This window comes from Pipistrellus hanaki (genome assembly GCF_964339955.1).
Source record: "Pipistrellus hanaki genome assembly, chromosome: 2".
Lineage (NCBI taxonomy): Eukaryota > Metazoa > Chordata > Mammalia > Chiroptera > Vespertilionidae > Pipistrellus > Pipistrellus hanaki.
This window is the reverse complement of record NC_140504.1, coordinates 155151444-155175916: the sequence shown is the minus strand read 5'-3', so window position 1 is coordinate 155175916 and position 24473 is coordinate 155151444. Positions and strand designations below refer to the sequence as shown.

The 24473-nt window shown below is 40.3% G+C and overlaps 1 protein-coding gene across 2 annotated transcripts in view; it reads left to right on the top strand.

The window, feature by feature from the left end:
• Positions 1-24473, top strand: part of DYNLT5 (dynein light chain Tctex-type family member 5) — a 26108-nt gene extending 1635 nt beyond the window's left edge. Inside the window, exons 2-5 of one of the 2 annotated variants that reach the window (XM_084871389.1) lie at positions 925-1046; positions 14235-14326; positions 22830-22954; positions 23836-24473. In XM_084871389.1, the coding sequence (XP_084727515.1) occupies positions 931-1046; positions 14235-14326; positions 22830-22954; positions 23836-24039 (537 nt within the window). In that variant the 5' untranslated portion in view covers positions 925-930 and the 3' untranslated portion in view covers positions 24040-24473. Of the gene's footprint in view, positions 1-924; positions 1047-12312; positions 12508-14234; positions 14327-22829; positions 22955-23835 lie in introns of those variants that run through there. The other variant, XM_084871390.1, reaches the window with a different exon arrangement.

Below are 24473 nucleotides of genomic sequence, written 5' to 3'. Positions count from 1 at the left end.
GATATGAACAATAAAATGGCAATAAATACGCACCTATCAACAATTGAATCTAAAAATCAAAATAAACAAGCAAGAAATATAATGAACAAAATAAATTGATGAATAAAATAGGCCCAGAGGCATGAGAACGTGGAATACACTGACCTATCTCAGAGGGAAGGGGGGAGGGAGGGTAAGAATAGATTAACCAAAGAACTTAGATGCATGTATGCATCACCCATGGACACTGACAATAAGGTAGTGAAGGCATGGGGTGGGGTGGGGAGCGGGTGGAGGAGTGGCACTGGGAGGGACAGGGCAACATCTGTAACACTCTCAACAATAACGATTTAAAAACAACAACAGCCCTAACTAGTTTGGCTCAGTGGAGAGCATCAGCCTGTGGTCTCCAGGGTCCCAGGTTCAATACCAGTCAACGGCATGTACCTTGGTTGTGGACACATCCCCAGTTGGGGGTATGTAGAAGGCAACTGATTGATGTTTCTCTCTCATTAATGTTTCTAACTCTCCCTTCCTCTCTGTTAAAAAAAAAAAAATCAATAAATATATATTTTTAAAAACACAACAACAACAAAATAAATAAATGGGATCAATAAAAAATATTGCTTTCTAGGATGGGATACTATCTTTTCTTCTACGCATGGCTATCTTTTCTCAGTGACCTTAGCCTCTGCTGTAGTTCAGCAATGTGCTGCAGTTTAATATCTGCTTATGTGGAGTAAGTATACAACTGCATAAATAAATGTTATCCATTGAACTGACCAGAATAACACCATACATTAAAAATCACTCACTACTCCACTTCTCTGTTCAAAAATGGTAGAAAAAGTATCTGTGTACTGTATTGAGAATGAATATCTGAGTTATACTAAAAATGGTGTCAGATCTTTCGCCTGCTGTTTTGACAGGAGTTTTCTTCCATAGGTTCTGATGATGGCAGACACTGCTAAAGACGGAAGGGCTCATTCACTGAAGAAAGAGGGGAATGTGTCTTCTCTAAGCAGCCATGAGTCCCAGTGGAAGGAACATCATGGGCGCCTCAAAGAGTGAGTAACTGAAGGTCTCATATCTTACGTTCAATGACTGAATAAAAGGTTCATAATGTTTATCAGGAGAAAAGAAAACATTTCCTTTGGGAAGTAAAAAAAGAAAATGGACAAGTACAAGGTTCAGGTCATCCTTGGGAGGCATATTTTTAAAAAGCATTTTTTTACTATTTCAAACACTACCCCAAAAAATAACCTGCTCAAAAGAACACCATATACAATGTAGACCAGATACTTCCTACATGTCTCATAAATTTCCACCTTCAACATTATATAAATTCATAGTTTAAGCACTTTTGCAATCAATATATACATATGCAATGCATTTAGCATCATTTTATACAAATTTTGTAACATATTTTCACAACCATTGTTTGTGTCCTTATACATGGCTGTATAATACTTTGCCAGTTTATAATTCTGGGTGAGCTAACCATTCCCCAGCTATTGGGCACTTCGTTTCCATTGTTTTTCTTTTCTACTGTGTAATGCTTCTGTTGCTTTCTTCCCAGAAATAGAATCAGTGGGTCAAAGGGTACTAAGTACTTTTTATTATTTTGGCTCTTATTGAATATTGTATTTTGTCTCCTAAAGAGATAAATCAATTTTTTATATTTTTATGGCATTTCTATTTGACTGCCATTGGGAAGAAAACAAAACAAATTATTCAGTGCAGAGGTCAATTAACTCATATGACAGCCTCTCTTTCTTAACCATCTCACAGAATGGAAGGATGTGGTACAGTAATTAATCCTTGTGGTTGAGAAACAGGAGCTAGTGTGTCCTATGGAACAGAGACCATAAGAGCTGGGATAGATTTACATTAGAATTCTGAAACCAAATCTTTCTACTCTCAGAATGTTTCAATGCACTTATTTAAAACTAGATGCCTGGTGCACAAAATTCGTGTGCTTGCGAAAGGGCACAGGCCAGGCCGAGGGACCCCACGGGTGCACAGTCAGGGCCGGGGAAGGATGTGGGAGGTTGGCCAGCCAGGGAAGGACCAAGGGAGGGCTCCAGAGTGTGTCTGGCCCAACTCGCTCAGTCCTGACCCACCAAACCCCAGCATCAAGCCCACCTGCTGGTAGAAGCGTTTGCCTCCTGATGGTCAGTGCACATCATAGGAAACAGTTCAGCTGTCTTAGCATGTCATTAGCATATTATGCTTTGATTGGTTGACTGGCCCACTAGATGAATGGACACTTAGCATATTAGGCTTTTATTATATAGGATTCTACTTTCTAAACTTTCATGCATATATGCATGACCCATTAAGATGATGAAGGCCTGGGGCAGGGGGCGGAGAGTGGGGAGGGGGACAGGATGGGGCAGTCTAGAAGGGGCCAATTGGGGGGAAAAGGGAGACATATGTAATACTTTCAACAATAAAGATTTAACAAATAAATAAGATAACACTTTCCAATCCTGGATATTTGTGGATTTCAAGCACAGTCTCTCTTTTACAGATAAGAAATACAAAGGAATAGCAATCTTAGCATGACAGAAGTTAAGCTGAGAGAATAATTAACCTCTGTTACTTTTGCTTCTGACCCTAGCCATTTGGGCTGCTATTTCCGATATTTATGTATAAGAGTTCATAAGAGTTCTTTCAACTATGTATTTTTAAATAATTGTTAGGTTCAATTCAACTTTTTTCAAGAAAATATTTATTATAATCTGACATAAATCACATTCCCATGATTCATAAAAATAAAAAAAAAATAAAAAAAACTTTCTTCATCCAAAGACTAAACTGTTATCCCTATTTACATACTTCATTTACCTCTTTCCTTTCAAAGCAAATTAGGAAGTCATAGAGAAGCAGAGCATGGCCACATTTGAAGAATTAGAGGTCACTCTTTTTATTGAAGTATAAACACAAACTAAGCAACACAAATAAAAAATAGTTTTATCAACACATTAGAATCGATTTCTCACTAACAAATACATTTAAGTGATAATTGTTTTGATATATTTTGAAGTAGGAATTTGAACTCTCAAACAAAACATTCAGAATGATCCTCTATCTACACTTTTTCTTGAAGAGCCTTGCAGTCAGAGCCCTTTAGGAGGCGTTCTTCTTACACTCTGGCTTCCTTCTCCTCCTTCTTTCTCCTACCTCCCCACCTCTAACTCCTGCGTAATTTCATTGTCTTCATCCCTGTCTTAGACTAGACTGCATGGTGATTCCCTTCATGAAATCCACCATCAGCTCGTAGAAAAATTCTGAAGGCTTCGAGGCTATGAAATGCAGACATCGTTTTGAAATTGCAGTGCTTTATGGAACAGCATACACCTTTCATTTGAAAGTTATTTCAAACCAATTTTAATAGATCAATTTCAGTAGTATAAAGTATATATCCTGAAGTATATTGTGGACCTAATACACTGTCTCTTTTCTTCCCCCCAGCATTAACCCTACAGGGGGACATCATTTTTATCATTTTACAGTGAAATAACTGCAGCTTACAAGTGGAGTGATGATTTAATGACTAGGATACAGTCCTAGATCATGAGTAGGGCATATGACAGTGATTTTCAACCTTTTTCATCTCAGGTACACATAAACTAATTATTAAAATTCTTCAGCACACCAAAAAATAGGTTTTTGCTGATCTGACCAAAATAGGTTTAATTTTTATTCATTCACACCAGATGGTTATTGTGTTGACTGTTTTGTTATTTTTAATTTGACAATCCAGGGGAAAATAAGTCAGTTCCCTGACTAAATAGTCAGATATTGCTTGTTTTAAAAATTCTTTTGGCACACAAAAAGGAAAGGACAGACCCTTGTCCACTTCTCTAGCACCATCTTCTCAACTATCCTGCTATTGTCTATGCTCCAGCCATACTCAGCTCCCATACTTATAATCCCCTCAGTGCTCTGTCTTCCTTCCAGCCATTGCCTTATGTTCCTTTCCCGTGGGGTTCCCTTATCAGGAATATTCTTCTTACACTCTGGCTTCCTTCTCCTCCTCCTTCAGAATTTATCTCCATCTCCATCTTTCTCTCTCTCTCTCTAGGAAGCTCTCTCTAACAGTCCAACTACGACCACTTTCACTTCCAGACTGTGTTAGACACTCTTCCTTTCTGTTCCCGCTGCTTTCCTCTTGAACATGGTACTGTATTTGGCATGTTCGTTTGTTGTTTGTTTGTTTGTTTATCTCACTCATTAGGTTGTGGCCTCATTTGTGTTTATAACAATAAACACACAGATAAGAAGAGCACAGAGGAGTAGAATGTAGAGCTACTAGGAAAGCAGGATCTTAGGTGTGCTATAAGATCTGCATAGATTTAAACCTGCAGTCTTGGATTTTTTGTCTACAGTCTTATACAGTGGTAACCAGTGCCTAGCATTGATCCCTGGGCATAATGAACATCCAAAGAGCCCTCTGAATTGTGAAAGAATGATAGAATGTATAGCCCAGTAGGTAGAGTGTCAGCCTGTGGGCGGAAGGAACCTGGTTTTGATCCCAGTCAAGGACACATACCTCAGTTGCAGGCTTCTCCCTGCACATACTTTGGTTGCAACCAATCGATGTGTTTCTCTCACATCCATCTCTCTCTCTCTCTGTCTTTCCCATTCTCTCCACTCTCTCTTAAAAAATAATAATAAATCAATAGAATATATAGTCAATATAATTATTGTTAACAGTTTTTAGGGTTGTGTGTATTTATTGAAATTATGTTTTAATTCTAATGTAATTTTATGCTTTCTTTTTTTTAAAAAAAGAAACTTTTTATTCTGGATCTTACTATCTCAATATCCTAAGTGTTAACACATCACATTTCGTCCTATGCACCTACAGAGTTGTCATCATACTTTGTGTTTCACTTCCGCGATTAATAGCAGTAAGGGTGATAATGGCTGACACTTGTTGAGCCCTCACTATAACCTCACTGAAGTCTCATAGGTCTATCACAGACAGTGGCAAACTATGGCCTAAGGACGAAGTTCAACCTGCCACCTGTTTTTGTATGGCCCTAGTTAAGTATGGTTATTACATGGCTTTAAAAAATCAAAAGGAGAGTAATATTTTTGTCACTTGAAAATTATCAGAAACCCAAATTTCAGTATTCATAAATAACTTTTCATTGGAACATACCCATGACTCTATGTATTATATGTATTGCCTCTGGCTGCTTTCCCACTGGAACTACAGAGTTGAGTAGTTGCAATGGAAATCACAAGTCCCACAAAGCAAAAAATGAAAATTAAAAAAAAATTTGCTCTATGGAATTTTACAGAAATGTGTGCCAACCCCTGCTCTCCAAGACAGATGCTATTTATCATCTCCAGTTTACGAATGAAGAAGCAGATGCTTCAAGAAGCTGAGCCTCCGAAGCTACAGAATTAGGAAGTGGCAAAATGGGCTTTTGCTTGGGGTCAAGTATTCTTATTTCCTGCAAAGTGGCTATCTATGTGTGACTTGCATAAATGAACTCTTCATTCACCGGACCCTTGTTTCCCATCCAGGGGTAAGAGCAGGTATTTACAATGACGTTCTTCTTGTTGGAAATTCAGCCTTTGGCAACCGCAAACAGTATTTGAACAGATGTGCTGCTCTCACGTCCTTAAAATGGAAATTGAAACCCGAGGTTAGGTTACTGTCCCAGGATCATGTGACGTGATATCCAGGCTTATGATCCCTGAGTCTGCTGGTTCAACTAGTAGGCCAGGCCTCACGTTGGTGATGAGAGTCTCTCTTTTGCCCCAAATCAAAATTACAGTGATGTCAGGTTGTGAGAGCTTTGAGTATGGATCCCACAGCTCTTCGCCGGAAGCCTCTGGAGCATCTAACACACCATCCCATTCCTCCGCTTATTCATTTATTCAGGTTCATTGAGCTTCTGCTCCGTGTGGATGATTGTGCCTCGTTAGGCATGTACAGGTGACTCACTGTAAGGTTCGACTCTGGAGAAGCTCATTTTTTTTTTTTTCAAGTAAACTAAACACCACCTGGTAAATTTTTTTTTCTGCAAAAAATAGGAAAAACCATATTCATTACTTCATTTAAAATATATATTTATTAACCATGGAGCACATTCCAGGCACTAGGGGAGGTGGTAGACCACCCAGGAATAATCCCTGCTTTATTGGTTCATAATCTGGTAGGAAAGATTCATTATATGGAAGAAAATAAAGCTGGATTTTTAAAATATATATATATATATATATATATATATATATATATATATATATATATATATATATATATTTTAACTGATTTCAGAGAGGAATGGAGAGGGAGAGAGAGAGAGAAACATCAAAAATGAGAGAGAATCATCAATTGGCCACCCCCTACACGCCCCACACTGGGGATCGAGCCTGCAAACCTTGCGTGTGCCCTAACTGGGAATCGAACCGTGATCTCCTGGTTCACATAGGTCAACACTCAACCACTGATGGAACCCTGGTGTGGAAAGCTTTAAAATTAGTAGAAGAAAGTATAGGAGAATGTCTCTGTGTTCTACATGTTCCTTAGGAAAAGATTTCTTAAATAAGATCCCTACACACAAAAAAACCCAAAACCATAAAGTAAAAAACAAAACAAAAAGACACCTTGATAAGTAGAACTACAAAAAAACTTACCATTTCTGTTCAACACAGAATACAATAGGCACAGTTAATAAGCCGGTGGAAGATACGTGTTTTTTAATCATGGGCCTTAACAATAAAAAAGGAAAACCACTTTAAAAATAGTCATGTGAGATAAATAGCAGTTTACAAAAGCAAAGCTCAGATGGCTAAACAGAACATGAAGAGATGCTCACAAGCAGAATTTGAGAGATGGCTGAACTCACCTTGGAATTAGGAAAATGCAAATTAAAACAAGATACCATTTCACCCCAATCTGAATAGCAAAACCTAAGAATAAAAACTGATAAAGCCAGTGCTGTCAGTGAAGCAATCCAACAGCATCTAGAAAAAATAGGCTTGTGCCATTATGCCCATACATCGAGGAAACTGAGGCTTAGGGTGCGCTTGACAAATTATCACAACTGCCAGGTGCTTCCCTGACTCCAGCATTTAGAGACATCGTCAAAGTATTGGTATTTGCAATGGGCTGAATCGTGTGCCCCGCCCACCCGCAACGCGCCTCACTTGGCCTCATCTTTGCTCCCTCCACTGCAGCTACTGTGTATTTTGCACTTCAAAAATACCAAACTTGCTATGAATTAAATGGCCATAAAACTAAATTACCTTATCAGGCAACGTATACTTCCTACTGACAGGGAAGGAGTAGACATGCTTTTTCTGTAAGATTACTCTGCATAAAATTATCCATAGAAGCTTTGAGGTAGAAAGTTCCCAGGTAAGTGTTTAACGATGCATATTTTATCTTGTTTTCTCTTTCTTCCTTCTCAAGCACAGGGACTTTCTTTGTACTGCAAGGACTTCCCACTTCGCCCCCGCATTCTGGGAGAGGCACATTTGTTGAAAGATGAATGGGGGGGTAGGGAATGCAAATTTATATTCCCTGGAGCCCTCCTTTTCTCTGTGCGCTCTGAAATATCCCCACTAGGAGGCAGCACATCACTTCAAAATATGGTATTTCCAGATATTTATGGTAACAGAAAAAATGATATTCCGACCTTCTTAATCTACTAAATTAATGGCTTTACATGCATTCAATTATTATCTCTTACTACCTTTTCAAAATATCTAAGTGATAATGGCAGTGAACTGTCTGGGAATGACTTCTCAATGAAAATTACGTGGTATGTGTGGCTAGTGAGATTTAATTGAAATAATTGTTTCTATCTCTAACAGCCAAAACAGTAAGACACGCCTTGCACTTATTCTGTGTAATTCAAGGAATGGCCAGCAAGCAAATTTGTAAGATGTTTTCAGTGAAACTGAATTTCATGGAAGAATAAATGTATTCCAACTCCTTAGCTGTTTATTTTCAAATTTTTTGCCCCTTTTCTGAGTAATCAGAACACTGGCTGCTGGGTTAGTTCGCATGGGAAGTTTCGAACTCACGTGTACAATATCAAAGGGTGACTTTTGTCACTCTGGGCCATTTTATGCAGCTATTTCTGCATCCAGGTTAATTTCAGGTCTACCCTCAGCAACAGTACATGTGATTCCAAGTATTAACTGAAATTTGCATTGGATTACAAATTTTTACTCCTCTCTCTAGAATTTTGTTGATTTGTTCAGTGTTTTCACAAGTTTACATGAGATTTACTGGTAATCTACCTTTCTTTTTAAAACTTTACATCTGCCTTGTATATATTTTGCCAATTGAAATTTTTTCTCCATTAATGCCAAGAAGCTGATGGTAAGCATAAACAGCAAGAACATTTTTTACATTTACTAGTAAAAAAACAAAATCACCCTATTGTCAGAATGGAGAGGGCCTGGGGAGGAGGGTTAGAAGAGGCCAGTGTGAGAAGTAGGGACTATATGTAATACTTTCCACAATAAAAATTTTTTAATTTAAAATAAATAACAAGCCGAAACTGGTTTGGCTCAGTGGTAGAGCGTCGGTCTGCGGACTGAAAGGTCCCAGGTTCGATTCCGGTCAAGGGCATGTACATTGGTTGCAGGCACATCCCCGGTAGGGGGTGTGCAGGAGGCAGCTGGTCAATGTTTCTCTCTCATCGACGTTTCTAGCCCTCTATCCCTCTCTCCTTCTCTCTGTAAAAAATCAATAAAATATATTTTAAAAAATAATAATAAATAAAATAAAATAAAATAAAATAAAATAAAATAACAAGATCAACTATGGCATTCCCTTTGCAATGACTCTAGAAGAGTTACTGTGATACACTAGGGAAAGTCTGGTCATAGACAACTAAAATTCATCCACTTGCAATGTTGTGACATATACTCAATAAATATATTGTGCTGTGTATGCAGAATTGGTAATTAAAATAAGTTTTCTCTTCAAGCATCTCACGTTTTTATCTATAAAATTTTCCAAGGGCTTGAGTAAAGCTGTTTATCAATAGAAAACATGTTTGCTCCTGGCCGGGTAGCTCAGTTGATTAGAGTGTTTTCCTAACATGCCAAGGTTGTGGGTTCGATCCCCAGTCAGAGCTCATACAAGAATCAACCAATGAATACATAAATAGATGGAACAACAAATTGATGTTTCCTCTCTCTCTCTCTCTCTCTCTCTCTCTCTCTCTCTCTCTCTCTCTCTCCCCCGATCTCTTTCTCTCTCTAAAAATAAATAAATAAATAAAAAGAATCTATATGTAAAAGTCTAAGTTACCATTGCATCCGAAACAACCAAATGGACAATGAAACAGGCTGTGTGGAGTGACCAGGCCAGAGGGGGGATGGGGGGAAAGGGCAGTTGGGGATGATCAGGCAAGAAGGCACGTGAACAGTTAGGAGCCAGTGGTCCCGGATTGTGAGAGGGATGTCCAACTGCTGGTTTAGCCCAATTAAGACTAAACCGGCAGTTGGACATCTCCTGAGGGTTCCCGGATTGGAGAGGGTGCAGGCTGGGCTGAGGGGACCTCCCCCGCCACATGCACAAATTCTGTGCACCGGGCCTCTAGTATATATGTTTGTCTAAATCAATATTCTGATTTAATATTGGTTATACTCAACTTTCAAATATAGGATTTCTTTTTTATCTAAAAATTTACTGAGTTCATGTTCTAGTTTAATGTCAGTTGCCCAGATTGCAAGCATTTTTAATATTTTGTCTTTTTTCAAGAAATATCTTTTTTTTCTTTCTATTTTTTCTTTTCAACTTATTCTTCTCTCTTTCTTTTTTCAACTCATCTTATTCTAGTATTGGAACTGTCAAGTTTCGGTTCCAAAAATACCATAAACATTTTTAAGTATAATTTTCCTCAAATTATTCATGAAATTATAGCCTTGGTTTATAAATAGTCAGCCTATCCAAGGTACATAAATTGATAGACTAATTAAATATTTTCCCTCTGCATGATACGGGATACTGGATTTCCAGCAAAATATCTGAAACCTCACTCCCCAAAGCCCTGTCTCCTCTACAAAACTAACTCCAAGTTTTGTGCTCTATAATTTGCAGCATCCCAATTCCAATAAACAAATTCTGTATCAGAATTTGAATCAATTATAGCTCTAATCCTATATTATAAAGATGGAATATGCAAATCGACCATCACTCCATCACAAAGATGGCGGTGCCCATAGTCACAATATAGCGCTGCCCAGTTCCCTCAGCCCCGCCTAAGTCCTTTTAGCCCTTGCTGTGGCAAAGGGCAAGCAGGCCCCTGCAGAGAGCAGACAGCAGGGCCTGTGGCAGCGTGGAGCAGGCAGGTCCACAGAGAGCAGTGAACCACAGGGAGCAGGCCTAAGCCATCAGTAGGACATCCCCTGAGTGCTCCCAGATTGGAGAAGGTGCAGGTCAGGCTGAGAGGATCCACCTACCGACCGCGCCCCCCCCCCCCCCCCCCCCCGTGCATGAATTTCATACACTGGCCTCTAGTTTTTATAATAATAATTTTAAAAACAGTGGCTTAGCCGAAAACGGTTTGGCTCAATGGATAGAGCATCGGCTTGGGGACTGAAGGGTCCCGGTTTCGATTCCGGTCAAGGGCATGTACCTTGGTTGCGGGCATATCCCCAGTAGGGGGTGTGCAAGAGGCAGCTGATCGATGACTCTCATCGATGTTTCTAACTCTCTCTCTCCCTTCCTCTCTGTATAAAATCAATAAAATATATTTTAAAAAATAAAAAATAAAAACAGTGGCTTAAACAAAACAGAAATATATTGTTCTCTTACATAAGAAGTATGGAGGGGAGCATTTCAGGGATCTAGACATTATTTTTCTGATCCATAATCTATAAGGTCATCTCAAGACCAAGATACCTGCTGAGCTCTTGCCATCAGACCCATATTCCAGTCATCAAGGAGGGCACATGCAGGCTCCTCTTGGTTGAATTAGTTCTTTTAAGAAAGCTCTTTAAGAGTTTCCACCCAAAGCTTTCACTTACATCACAAGCCACATGGCACCAAAGAAGTCCAAAATGTGTCTTTAATTTAGAGAGAAACATTTCTACAAATTTAAGGTTCTGTGACCAAGGAAGAGAGAACAACCTTGGAAAGCAAAGGGCAGTCCCAGCCACAATGATCATTACAGTTTTCTTTATAATAATAGAATAACGGACACAACCTAAATGACTTAAAGAATAAACAGTTAAAAAATGTAGTATGTTTATATGTTAAATACACTCTTGGTGTTTAAACTATTCATGTAGACTGCTATTCATTGACATAGAAAATTATTCATGATACATTTCTGAGAGGGGAAAAGCAACTCAACATTGATCATGGACTCACATTTGTAAGATCACATCTGAAAATATTTCTTTTAACGTTAACAATGGTTAGATAACCACTGTGGTTAGTACTTTTTTGTGTAATTTTACTTTGTCCTTTATACTTTCCTACACTTTGAACTTTTTACAACTTTTTACAATGACTATGCGATGATCATACAGATGATGACTGTGGGAATAAAAAGACACTGAATGAAATTGTTACAGGATTCCAGGGAAGGAGGAATAGGGAAACTGAGATAGGAAAGTTAAAACAAGGCCAAAGAGTGTGGGCAGTTTGCAGCCAGCTTGTAACTAACAAGACACCTGAGAGCAAATGGTTAAAAACCTCCCTTGTGAAAGAATAGGGAAAGGGGGAGGGGTTGGGGGGGAGGGTAAAAGAAAAAGGGGAAGTTTTACTCCCAGTGGTTGGCAAACTCATTAGTCAACAGAGCCAAATATCAACAGTACAACGATTGAAATTTCTTTTGAGAGACAAATTTTTTAAACTTCTTCTAATGACACTTCTTCAAAATAGAATTGCCCAGGCCGTGGTATTTTGTGGAAGAGCCACACTCAAGGGGCCAAAGAGCTGCATGTGGCTCTGACCACAGCCCTAAGCAGAGGAGCCAGCAGTCTCAAGGCTTGGCAAGATAATGTTAGCAGGTGCTTCTCATGAATTCTGGAAGGTCACAGCAAAGTAAAAATAGGACGTTGAGACTAGATCTATGCCAAAATATTCAGCAGCAGGATTTTGAAACCTATAGATAGGAGGATATATAATGCCTCAAACCCTCACCCAACTTGCTCTTCAGGTTAGCTTAGAGCTCTTCATAAGCCAGATGTATAGGTTTGCTTACTTGCTTTGCTTTTTCAATAAAGGTGCGGGCTTTAATTGCTTTGATAAATTGGCTTTTCACAAGGCAGTCAAGGTCTCTCGTATAAATTCATTCAGATGAGAAGTCAAGGATCGAGTTGGGGACAACCCTCTCCTGGTGACTCAGAGGGCTGTCCCATAACACCGCTCTGGTGACAGTGAGAGGTGCCTGTGACAATATTATCTCCATTCATCAAAAAGGTCACCGCAAAACTTTCCATTTGTACAGAATCTTCAGCCAGTGAGGTTTCTAGGCTCCCTGTGATACCCATTTCATTCTGAAAATATTAAACTGCCCAGAACATCAGTTTGTAAGTAGCATGCCGATCGCAAACAATAATGAGGACTGTTTGTCAAAATCCTTATTTGCTTTCTTGTCTTAGACTTCTAACTTTTGCAAGTCTGAGTTTTGTACCATCTCTACTTCTCTTTCTATGAGTTCTTAGTATAGTATTCAGTAGAAAAGAAATAGGGATTCTATTAATACCTTCTTATGTTTATGTGTTATTGGCAGTCACTAATTTTCCAGGTAGTCATTACCCCTATATTTATTCTGTCAGGTACAATCATATGTGAGACTTTGTCTCATAGGATATTTAAAATACATCCTCCTTTTCTACGTGAAAAGCAAGCCTTTTGCATTGTTCCCTGTAACTCTGAAATGAGTATATAATACTCCTTTACTAATTTAAAAGAGCATTCTGAAGGTAAGATAAGGTCATTCTAGGAAATGTTTTGCAAGTTAAAAGTAGCATTTATTATACTGGGACAGGCTGGCTTATCTTAGAATCGAGGGGCTTATGCAACGTTAAGCAGAAGCAGTCTCCTCCGGTGCTGCCCACAGCACCTGCAGCCAACGGAGCCAAACAGGCTGGTTGCTACTTCAAAGGGAGCAAAAAATTGGGGACAGCAGGTGTTACAAGAATGAGCACTCAGTCACTAATCCAGAAAGCCATCGTGAAAAACAGCCACAATTTCTTGCATCACCTTCTTGATAAACCTTAATTTATTGTGTAAATGTATTGCAATTAAGGATTATAAAAAAAAAATAGGTCATCCATGATGTTCTTACAATATCACTTTGCAAGAAGCTCACTAATTCCAAATAGCTGAGAACTAAGTATTTTAAACTCCTCGTGGAAGAAAAGAAGAAATTCCAACAATTAAGGATAAATACCTCTTTTTTTATATTTAAAGCAAAAACACAGCCTGCTTATCAAAGGGGTCACTCTGAAAACACACACACACACACACACACACACACACACACATTATATAATCTCCTTTGAAATGACATCTGGCTTAACCTCCATTCTCACAGGTGGAGAGAACTGGGGTGGCGCATTCTGAGCCTGCCCTTCGTGGCAGTTGGATTTCCTCTGAATTGGGCTGAATTCAGTCGTGCCTGGGGGACCTTAGGGGCTTCTCTGGATTAGGCCTCCTGTTCAGCACCTGGTGAAGCTTATATTGCCTTGGTAACCGAGCCTAAACCCTTTCTGAGCTTTGAAAAGGGTGATTGATGCTTATTGATTTACCATCATTTGGGTGAATTGTGGTTTTTCTCACCATGTAGATGAGTTTTTCGCTTTTCTTTTTTTCTACTAACGGGATTTGTGAGGTACATACAACCGTGCATTCTTTATAACCCCCTATGTACACATAGACTTGTTTCCCAACGTGTTGTTTTCCATATATCTCCAGCCCCTTTTGTGAGCTTTGTCCACCTTGAGGGGAGCCTGTGCACCTGGGGTGGAGATGCACAGACAGACCCACCACGAACACTTTTTCAAGAATCAGATGCCTGGGCACCGCACTGGGCTTCGATTACTAGTGAATTCAATCACAATCTTCTTATACCTTAAAGTTTCCATCTCTCAAATGTTTTGGGCTTTAAATGTGCCACCGGGGTATTTACCTGGGACTTGCTTAGACTTTTTAGAGGAAATTTTACTTTTGTGGTATTTTTGCAGAAAGCAGTATTGTGCTTTGTTATTATCGTTGTAATAACCACTGACATCGGTTTTCTTCTTTCTCCTAGCTGCGTGAGTTCTGTGTCGTACGTGGATGAACCTAGCCAGCATGACGCTGCCTCTCACCTCACCGTTCAGATGGAAAACACCTATCAGCTGGGTGTGTTATTTTATCACTCTCTTCTGTGTTAAACTTCTGATTCCGTGAAGTTTACTTAAACTAATATTTGATAACTGGCATTATCTTCAACGCTAGTACAATGTAAGGAATCATAATTGAGTGATGGATGCTGCTGTAATTTCTCTTCTTTCCTTTCCTTTTCTTTTCTTTGAGTGTCATCACCCCAAACTTTAATTCCTTACAAAGAGTTCTCCACAACTCCATCTCTGCAGGACAAAAGGCTGCAGTTCTTCATGTGGGGGGCCAGGTTTCTCCCTGGGGAGCAGTGTGGCTCCATGTAGATAGCTGGACAGAGTGCAACTTGGCAAGACAAGGGACAAGCTTTTCCTAACCAGGAATCTCAGGGAATGCCCCCTCACTCCCAAGGCCTGAGGCTGGCAGGCTCCTCAACCCCAAACGATTCACAGCTGATTCAGGCTACCTGAGTCCTGGTCAGCTCCCCTCCCCTCCACGGGAAGAGGTAGGACTGGGACCGGGGTCCGCAAACTCATTAGTCAGCAGAGCCAAATATCAACAGTACAACAATTGAAATTTCTTTTGAGAGCCACATTTTTTAAACTTGAATATCTTCTATCACCACCTCTTCAAAATAGATTCGCCCAGGTATTTTGTGGAAGAGCCACACTCAAGGGGCCAAAGAGCCCCATGTGGCTCGTGAGCCACAGTTTGCCGACCACAGGACTGGAGTAATGGAAAGGAATGGGATTGGGGGAGACTCATCTTAAAGAGATCTGGGATTTGGAAGGGTCACCTGTGTGGAGACAGGTCAGGGCTGGATCTCTTCACCCCATCTGGGGGTCTGCTGGTGCTCATGCAGAACCACTTACAACCCTTCTGGAGGGTCTGCTTTCTTTTGCCAGTGGTTCCTCAACACCAAGCAATTCACTGGGCAGCACTGCTGAATACTGGGTCTGACTGAAGTCAGAAGTCCATTGAGTACTTGGGGGGATTATCTTGTGGAGTTATTTTATATCTACTTGAAATGAAGTGTATATGTAAAACATGAAATAAAAGAGCTATGCATTAAAGTTTTATCCAACAAAACCAACCAATGCTGTTGATAGGTGGGGGGGAAAAGCCTTTAAGTCAAAGGCAAATGATGCTGGGTCCCCTGCTGACAGAGATGTTTATCCCTGCACACTGAGGTTTTAGATCTTTGAAAACAAAGATCTTTGCACCTGCCCCTGAACTCCCAGGGGAGTCCACAGTGAATATCTTTTCCCATTCATGTTTCCTTGTAGGCCTATTTGTTTTCTCTCAATGCGTCCCTGCCCACTATTATCTGGATCCATATATAATTACTGCTATATAGAAATTCCGCAGAGACTTACCAATGACCAAAGAAAGACCCTCTGGGCCAGAGCAGTTCCATCTGTGCCAGTTAACCTCGTGAAAATTATAGACCATCCCCACATCCCATTAAGCCTTGTAGCTGGGTTTCTACAAGTAATCCCCAAGACTACATGGATTACAAGGCTCCATAATTAGTCAGTCTACTGGTATTTTCATCATGCTGTGGTAGACAATGAATATGCCTGCCCCCCAATGCACTTTTACACTTCTTCTCGTAACCTTACCCAGTTTTTTGGGGGGAGTCATCATTACCACTTTGGGTCCCTAACATTCTGCTGAAGCTGATCCTAGCCTCAGAGATTACTAGTGACTGATTCTGGGATGCATACATAGACCCTTTGATTGGCCAAGTCAATCAAAGCCTTGATATTCGATTCAGAAAATGTTTGGCTGTTGAAGAAGCAGACCGGGCCCTGAAGCCTTAAAGAATGTAGAAGCTGTGGCAGCTTTTGCTCTCTTGACCTCACAGGAAGCCTAAAACCAAGAGAGAATTTACATCCCAACGTCATCGTTTGAATCCTAAGTCCAAAGTACTCTGGGGCTTTTTAGTTAGGCAAGCTAAGTTTAGGTTAGGTTTTCACCCACTAGTAGCTACAAGATCTTTGCCATTCCATGCCTATGATTTGGGGTTCATATTTCAACAGGGTTTGGGTCCGATTTCAACAAGATAAAGGAACTAAAATATAAAGCCATCTGTTTCTCCTTCCTAGGACATATTATTTTTATGACTTATTTATTCAAATAAATGGGCTAAATTGTCTTATCAGTTTTAGAAGTATTGGATGTTGAACCAAGTTAGAAAATTAGCCTAAAATATGGTGACAAAATATGGTTTTGTTGGTGGGCACACAGTGCAATATACAGATCTGGTAACATAGAATAGAAATCCACACCTGAAACTTACATGTCACCCCAATAAATTTAACTTTTTAAAAAAGAGGATAGAAAAGAAATTTTCCAAATACCTTAATATGTATAATATTTCCCACATATTCTTACAAAACTTGTGTGAATTATTCTCCTATAATTATTCTTTTGTGCTTGACAATTTTTAAGCATTCAACTAGCCATTTTATTAAAAATCAAAAACATATTTCTACTTCTATTTTTTTCTGGATTTATTTTGCATATGAAAGATACTCTGTGGGCCTTGGTAAAGATTTTCTCATATCTACAAAAGGCAATACTGACCAGATTAGTGGGGGTGGGAGATCAGTCAATCACCAGCATTATTGTGTTTAATATTTCACATTCTATAAAAAATATTTGTATCATCTAAACATATCTTAAATAGTTAACATGTTTGCCCTCCCTTTATCTGAGTAATTACAGCTACCAAGAGTGAGATGAAACATGAATGTAAATTAATGAAATGAAAAAAAAGGGAATGATAAATACATATATTTCTTGTCATGAAATACCATTTACATATGCTCATTAATTAATTATTGAAACATGTATATAGAAAAAATACAGTCTATAGGATCCAATATATCTGAATTTCAATACTAGTTTTGCCAAATTCTAAATAAATGGTTTTCAAGCAAGGTATTTAGAATCCTTGAATCTCAGTTTCTTCATCTACTGTATAAATAGGGATAACAGTCCACACATCAGATGGATATTATGAGAATTAAATGAAATAATTTATTTACATTGCTTCTCCATTCATTATGTTATTGCTTCTCAAGATGACTGCCTCTAAGACTTTACCTTGGATCAAGTAAAAGAAAAGCCTGCTATGACATCCAATATAATTTCCTACTAAGTATGGAATGAGTTCTCCATGGTCCTTTTTTGGAGCAATGATTAAAGAGGTACTTGATTCTTTAAAAACACTGACTGATAAGCAAATCAGACGAGACTCATTGGTGGCCATATTTGCTGCACATTGAGACAGCCTGCATGAGGATGAAGCCAACATAATGGAAAGTTGACTTTTAAGATGAAGAGAGAGAGAGACATCATTGGAGCTCACCTTCTGTGAGAACATCAGGCATCAGATTGTGTTGTTGGACAGAGCCCATGAGTCTCAGCTCTGACTTCAGCCCACCCTGAGGAGACCTCCCTTCTTCCCTACTGACACCCTCACTGATCTCATTGCCTTCTCTGCACCAGCCCCCCCTTTCCTTCCTCAGAATAAGGTAGCAACAACAACAACAACAACGTATATCGAACTAGAGGCCCAGTGCATGAAATTTGTGCACAGGGGTGTGTGTCCCTTAGCCCAGCCTGCACCCTCTCCAATCTGGGACCCCTTGAGGGATGTCTGACTGCCAGTTTAGGCCCAATCCACCTGTATTGGGTCTAAACTGGCAGTCAGACATCCCTATCACAATCCAGGACTCCTGGCTCCCAACTGCTCACCTGCCTGCCAGCCTGATCACCCTCTAACCACTCCCCTGCCAGCCTGATTGATGCCTAACTGCTCTTCTGCCAGCCTGATCACCCCTAACTGCCCTCCCTGCCAGCCTGGTCACCTCAATTGCCCTCCCCTATAGGCCTGGTCTCTCCCAACGGCCCTCCTCTGCTGCCCTGGTCTCCCCCAACTGACCTCCCCTCAGGCCTTGTTCCTCCCAACTGTCCTCCCCTGCTGGCCTGGTCTCCCCAACTGCCCTCCTCTGCTGCCCCTGTTCCCCACAACTGCTATCCCCTGCAGTCCTGCTCCCCCTCCCCCCCACCAACTATCCTCTTTTGCAGGCCTTGTTCCCTCCAACTGCCCTTCCCTGCAGCCTGGTTCCCTCCAACTGCCCTCCCCTGCTGGCCTGGTAACACCTAACTGCCCTCCCTTGACAGCCTGATTGCTCTCAATTGCCCTCCCCTATAGGCCTGGTCTTCCACAACTGCCCTCCTCTACTGCCCCTGTTTCCCCAAACTGCCCTCCCCTGAAGGCCTTGTTCCCCCCAACTGCCCTCCCCTTCAGGCCTGGTCACCCCCAACTGCCCTCCCCTGCAGGTCTGTCTCCCCCCCACCTGCCCTCCACTGCAGGCCTGGTCTCCCCCAACTGTTCTCCCTTGCTGGCCTAATTGTTCACAACTGCCCTCCACTGCAGGCCATCTTGTGGTGGCCATCTTGTGTCCACATGGGGACATCCATCATTGACCATGTGGCCATCTTGTGTGTTGGTGTGACAGTCAATTTGCATATTACTCTTTTATTAGATAAGGATGAGTGTGGGGGGCAGAGGGAGGCACTGTTGTAAGCACTTTAAAAAGTTCAACTCATTTAACCCTAACAAAAAATATTTGGTCATTATTATTATATCAATTTTGGGAAACCGAGACACATAATTAATAACTATCTATTCTCTCATCTATTTTTATGGACAAGTTTTCCCCTTTTTCTTTGATTTTTATCCATAAGACCTACTTCAGGTCCTTGATTTTTTATTTCTAAAAAAAATGTTTCCCTTCTAAAGAAAAAAAGTCTCTCAAAAAGAAAAAAGAAAGAAAGAAAGAGCTTTGGCATTAACATCCCTTGACTCTGAAAGTAGCTTCAGGGAGCTTATTTTGAAAGTCAAAAGCTGAACACTGACAATCTCCTTCTCTTTGCATCTCAGCATCCCTGCCTGAGCAAGGCAATAATGATTGTGACTGTATAGGGGGAAAGTCACAAAGGTGAGAAAAGCTCAATACTATAGAAAAGCTTGTTCTATTTCAAAATAGAATCCGGTTGTTGAGATTATTTAAAAAAAAAAAAATAGCCAAAGTGCAGAAAAGACATAGGTCCATCTGGACAACAGGAGCTACTGGAGAAAGGCTCACGTGCCCGCAGGAGTCTGTCTCTCCAGCATCAAACTGTGTGAGCGCCTCCTCTCCCAGTGTCTGGATTCCTTCACACTGTGAGAAATGGGCCTCCAGCAGCTCCTGAGGGTCACATGGCGTAACTTTGCCACAGAAAGAGCCTGATCCTCTCCTATTCCCCATCAAGTTTTAAATAAAAATTCTAAGGAGGGGCTCTAATTGGCCTGGCTTGGAGCAAGTGTTTCCTCTGGGCCAATCCACCATGACCTGGCCTTGGGCTCAAAAGAGGCAGTGGGAGATCCTAAAGAACCACGTGGTCAGTGTAGGAAGAGGACCAGTTCTTGGAGAGAGAGACGCTGTTCCCAAATGGCAGGGAGGTGTACGAGGCAGACAGGCTTCTGCACCGAAGGAGTTTACTACTTTCTGAAGGCAGCCATGCATATGGTCATCATAGCACATGACCAAGTTAAGTGTCATGTGGGTGATGTAGGTCAAACGTAAGGTATGTATGATAGTGCTTGGTAGGAGGCAGTGAGAAAGAGAGAGGTATGGATCTAAAGGATGTAACCTACTTAATTTAGTCCAATCTGGCAGTTCATTTTAAAATTTCTTAAACAGAAAGGGGGGAATCATTCCCAGAATTAGCCTCATTTCACTAGAATATTTGAGGAGAAATCGAAAAGATCCACAGAAAGGGACACTGAGGTCTAGGGTACCGGGAGCTTGCCTACAGACCCATAAAGCAGGAGTAATCAAGACCAACCTTTCACAGGTTTGTAACTGCTTCTCTCTGTCTTGTGGAACAGAGATTCCTGCTGACTAACGATTGGGGTTAATTATCGCACCCATTGGGTCAGGTGTCCCTGTTTTACATGTTCAGAAGCATTCCCCACATGAATATAAATTTAATTGAACAATTTCTATACCATCATCAAAATAAAAATACTATTGATTGAGCCTCAGGAGGCTGACCTGACTCAGCTACAAGAATGGGCTGTAACCGTCTGGTTCAGTTCAGCCAATGGGAAACTTGCTTCAGAAGCCATAGGGTGGAAGGACCATGAGCTGGGTATATTTTTCCCTCCACTCTGCCCATGGGTTCATCTCAGGCTGTTTGTATCCATCCACAGAAGGACATAACTGCTCTCAAGGGAGCCTGTCCACATGCCTCTTCTAGGATCTAAGAAGAGTTCCTTTCTCATATCCCTCAAGCCAGGGATAGAATGAGGGCAATACCTTCTCTTTCACTAACCTAGAGGTGGTTTCCTTGAGATTTCCTACATCCTGCTCAGACCTCTCAAAGGACTCCCTTAGTAAGTCCTCCTGGAATTGTCTTAACTTCAGTGTGCCATGTGTTCCCTTGGGCCCTGACCGATACAGTCATTAAAAATAAACACTGAGAAGATACTGATGACTATTCAAGAAGAATTGGATATAATTCTTGATCTCATCCATTTATCCATATCAATTCAGCAAACAATGATCGGGCCCCTGTAGCCCAGGCCCTGGGCACATGGTACACATTGTAGAGTGACAGAAAGACAATGAGGTTAATATTCCCAGGAGGTACAGGCAAGATCCTGGAGTACCAGGTAAAGAAGACCCAACTGGTTGAAACCGGTTTGGCTCAGTGGATAGAGTGTCGGTCTGCGGATTGAAAGGTCCTGGGTTCGATTCCAGTCAAGGGCATGTACCTTGGTTGGGGGCACATCCCCAGTGAGGTGTGTACAGGAGGCAGCTGATCTATGTTTCTCATCAATGTTTCTAGTTCTCTATCCCTCTCCCTTCCTCTCTGTAAAAAATCAATGAAATAAATTTTTAAAAAAATAAAAAAAGAAGACCCATCTGAAGCTCCTTATCTGAACATGGACTAACTGTGGTTAAGAACAGTTGAGTCAGATAAACATGGGGCATCCCAGCTCTGCCACTGTGTGATTCTGGACAAGTTACACAATGCATTTAAACCTCGCTTTCCCATCTGTGAAAGGGAGATAACAGTAAGATTCACCCCAGAGATTACTGGAAGGTTATATAAGGTGACAAGTATGAAATTCTTATCATAGTGCCTGACGTGTAAAAAATGCTCAGTAAAAGTAGCCATGACCTGTACCATGATTATTAGCTCTACATATTTGATTCTGTCTTATTTCAGAAATCATAAATTAAATATTTCTTACACTATTAGCATTGTATTAGGCTCTGAAGAAGGTAAAAATCTGGCCAACCGTATCATTTCACTGGGCAGAAAGGCAGGTGTGCCTTAGGAGCCAAGATAGTGGTGGGGTCCCGGTGCATTGGGAGTGCAGAGAAGGGAGGGATGGTTTTTATCTGAAGGGAGGAAGAAGGCGACCTGGAGAAGACTTCTGAGCTGGCCTTGAGACACATTAGTGGATATTTCTCAGATGAACATGATGGGAAAGGATGTTCCATATTAAGAGAGAGAGAGCAAGAGAAAATGTACAAGCAGCTTTATAAGACAGATGAAGTCCATGAGGTGGAGCAGCATTGTGCAGAGACTGTGATGCTGGGAGAAGAGGTGCAGGTAGGGTGGGAGCTGAATGTTAGACCTTGCTAAGGGAAATACCACAGTAAGATCTGGGATTTAAGACCTAGAGACATGGAAACATCTAGCAAACTATCAAACCTCAGAGAGAAGGTGGAGAGGGGAAGAGATTAATTAACCAATGAATTCATATGGTTTGGGAGAGATCACTGGGGGAGGGGGGCTGTAACACTTTCAACAATTGAGGTTTAAAAAAAAAGAATGGCCCTGAGAACATAGTAAACAGCAAAAATTAAAAACGAGCTGGGATTTAGAGCGGTCCATCCCGTTGCCGTGTATTAGGTAGACAGAAGCAGAGAGAGGTGTTGAGCCTTGGACATAGGTCATTAATAGTGGGAACTGTTTAGGTAGTCTGTGAATGGAGGAGTCTATTGTCTTATTCTCTGCCAGAGAACTTGACTGAAAGCCTAAGAATACCATTTCTCCTTTAATGAAGGCCACACAGAAGATTAAATGTCTCTCCGTGTTTCAGAACTCTTAATTAGCCTGTGAGGTGGGTGGGTATGATATAAAATGACTTCTTAGCCCAGGCCAGTGTGGCTCACTTGGTTGGACATCCTTCTATGCATCCAATGGTGGCCGGTTCAATTGTGATCAGGGCACATGCCCAGGTTGCTGGCTAGATCCCCAGTAGGGGGAGTGCAGGAAACAGCTGATAGATGTTAAGCTCTCATATTGATATTTCTCTCTTTTTTCCAGTGTCTCTAAAAAGTCAATAAACTATTTTTTAAAATAACAAATGCATGCATACATACATGCACACATAAATATAAACAAATAAATAAAATGACTTCTTAGGAAGAAATTATGTCTGTATTTTCAGGTCCTACCAAACATTTTCCTGTGGCTATTGTCAATCAAATTCTGAAAGATGTGTTAACTAACTACCTACAAGAACAACAGTATGACCCAGAGCTCTGTAGACAGATGGCTAAGACAATTTCTGAGGTAATGTGCGATTTGTCTAAAGAGTTAACTGTAACTAAAATATTTTCAGAGAGCACAACCCCCTACTTTTTGAAGAAGGCAATTCATTTGCTGTAGCGGTACAAATGCTTATTTATATTTTATTTTATTAAAATATTTATTAGGTCATATTCTATCTCTGTATAAGAGCCTTTGTCTGAAACAATCATTATGGGCATCATTTGCATGTATCTCATTTTAAAAAAATGTATAAAACCGCCCCATTTATTTTTTTTAATTATTGTAAAAGATTTTTTAAAAATTAATGATCATTTCTCTTTCCCAAGGCAGCTTTGATGGACATCAAACACAGACTTTGTGACCTTTAAATTAATTTAAGTACATTCATTTCTATTTTTATCAATGAAAGTGCTGGCACTCTATCAGATTTTCTCGGTTTGCTTTTTTATAACAAAGTCTTTAATGAGCATTTATGATTAGTCATATTGCAGGAGACTCCAGATCTATGGCCTCTTAATTAGACATGAGCAAGATGGCGTGACTCTACTGCCAACATTCTTTGAAGGGAAGCCATCTTAACATAAATTTTCCAAAGAATATAACTCCATTAAATTCTGTTTTCTGGATTACAGTTTTTCTCATGCGCCTGAGGAAAAAATGTACATTTATTGCTGGTGCTGTCATTTTGTCCCTAAATGACCTTTCTCATGAGGACAGAGCTTGAAGCAAATCATAGTTATCGTCACTAATAGTTGCTAATCGACAACAATTAGTGACGGTATCTACAATGGATCATGCTATTTTCTTAAATTAAATCGATTATATTTATGACAATGAATATTTATGACAGTGCAGCTAAGTGAGAACCGTTTTTTTTTCTTCTTCTTCTTTTTAAATTCTAGGTTATTAAAGCCCAGGTCAAGGACTTGGAGATCCCACGGTACAAGCTGATTGTGGTGGTTCACATTGGACCTCGGTGTGGCCAGAGCATCCTGATTGGGAGTAGATGCCTCTGGAATCCTGAAAGTGATACCTTTGCCTCTTATGTTTTCAGGAACTCTTCACTCTTTGCTCTTGCGAATGTCTATGCTGTTTACTTTGAGTGACTGAAAATAAGAAATCATAGGCTGTGTCTAAGTACTCAAAAGTTTTACTGACTAAAGGTTTGGGAAGAAAACATTAATACTTCAAACAACTGGAAGATTTTGGAGTTTTTTATATTCTTTTAAAGGTTGGGGGCGGGGAGCGTGGCACAAGAAAGAATCTTGTTTATCTCAAGGAGGAACTAAATCTTGGTTCTGCTGGATTTTTTTTTTTTCATAGACATAGAGTCTTATTAAATATTGCTTTTGGCACTAATTATTTTAATTACTCTTCCATTAAAGAGCTGGATTTTTCTGCATTGTTTTTTAAGGAAGAAAGGTTTTTTGTTTTTTCAAAAAAAATACATGGCTACATACCCTGACCAATAAGCGACAGTAGGATATTTAACATGGCATACACAAATGACTAATGTTAATATGTCTCTGTGCTGCATATA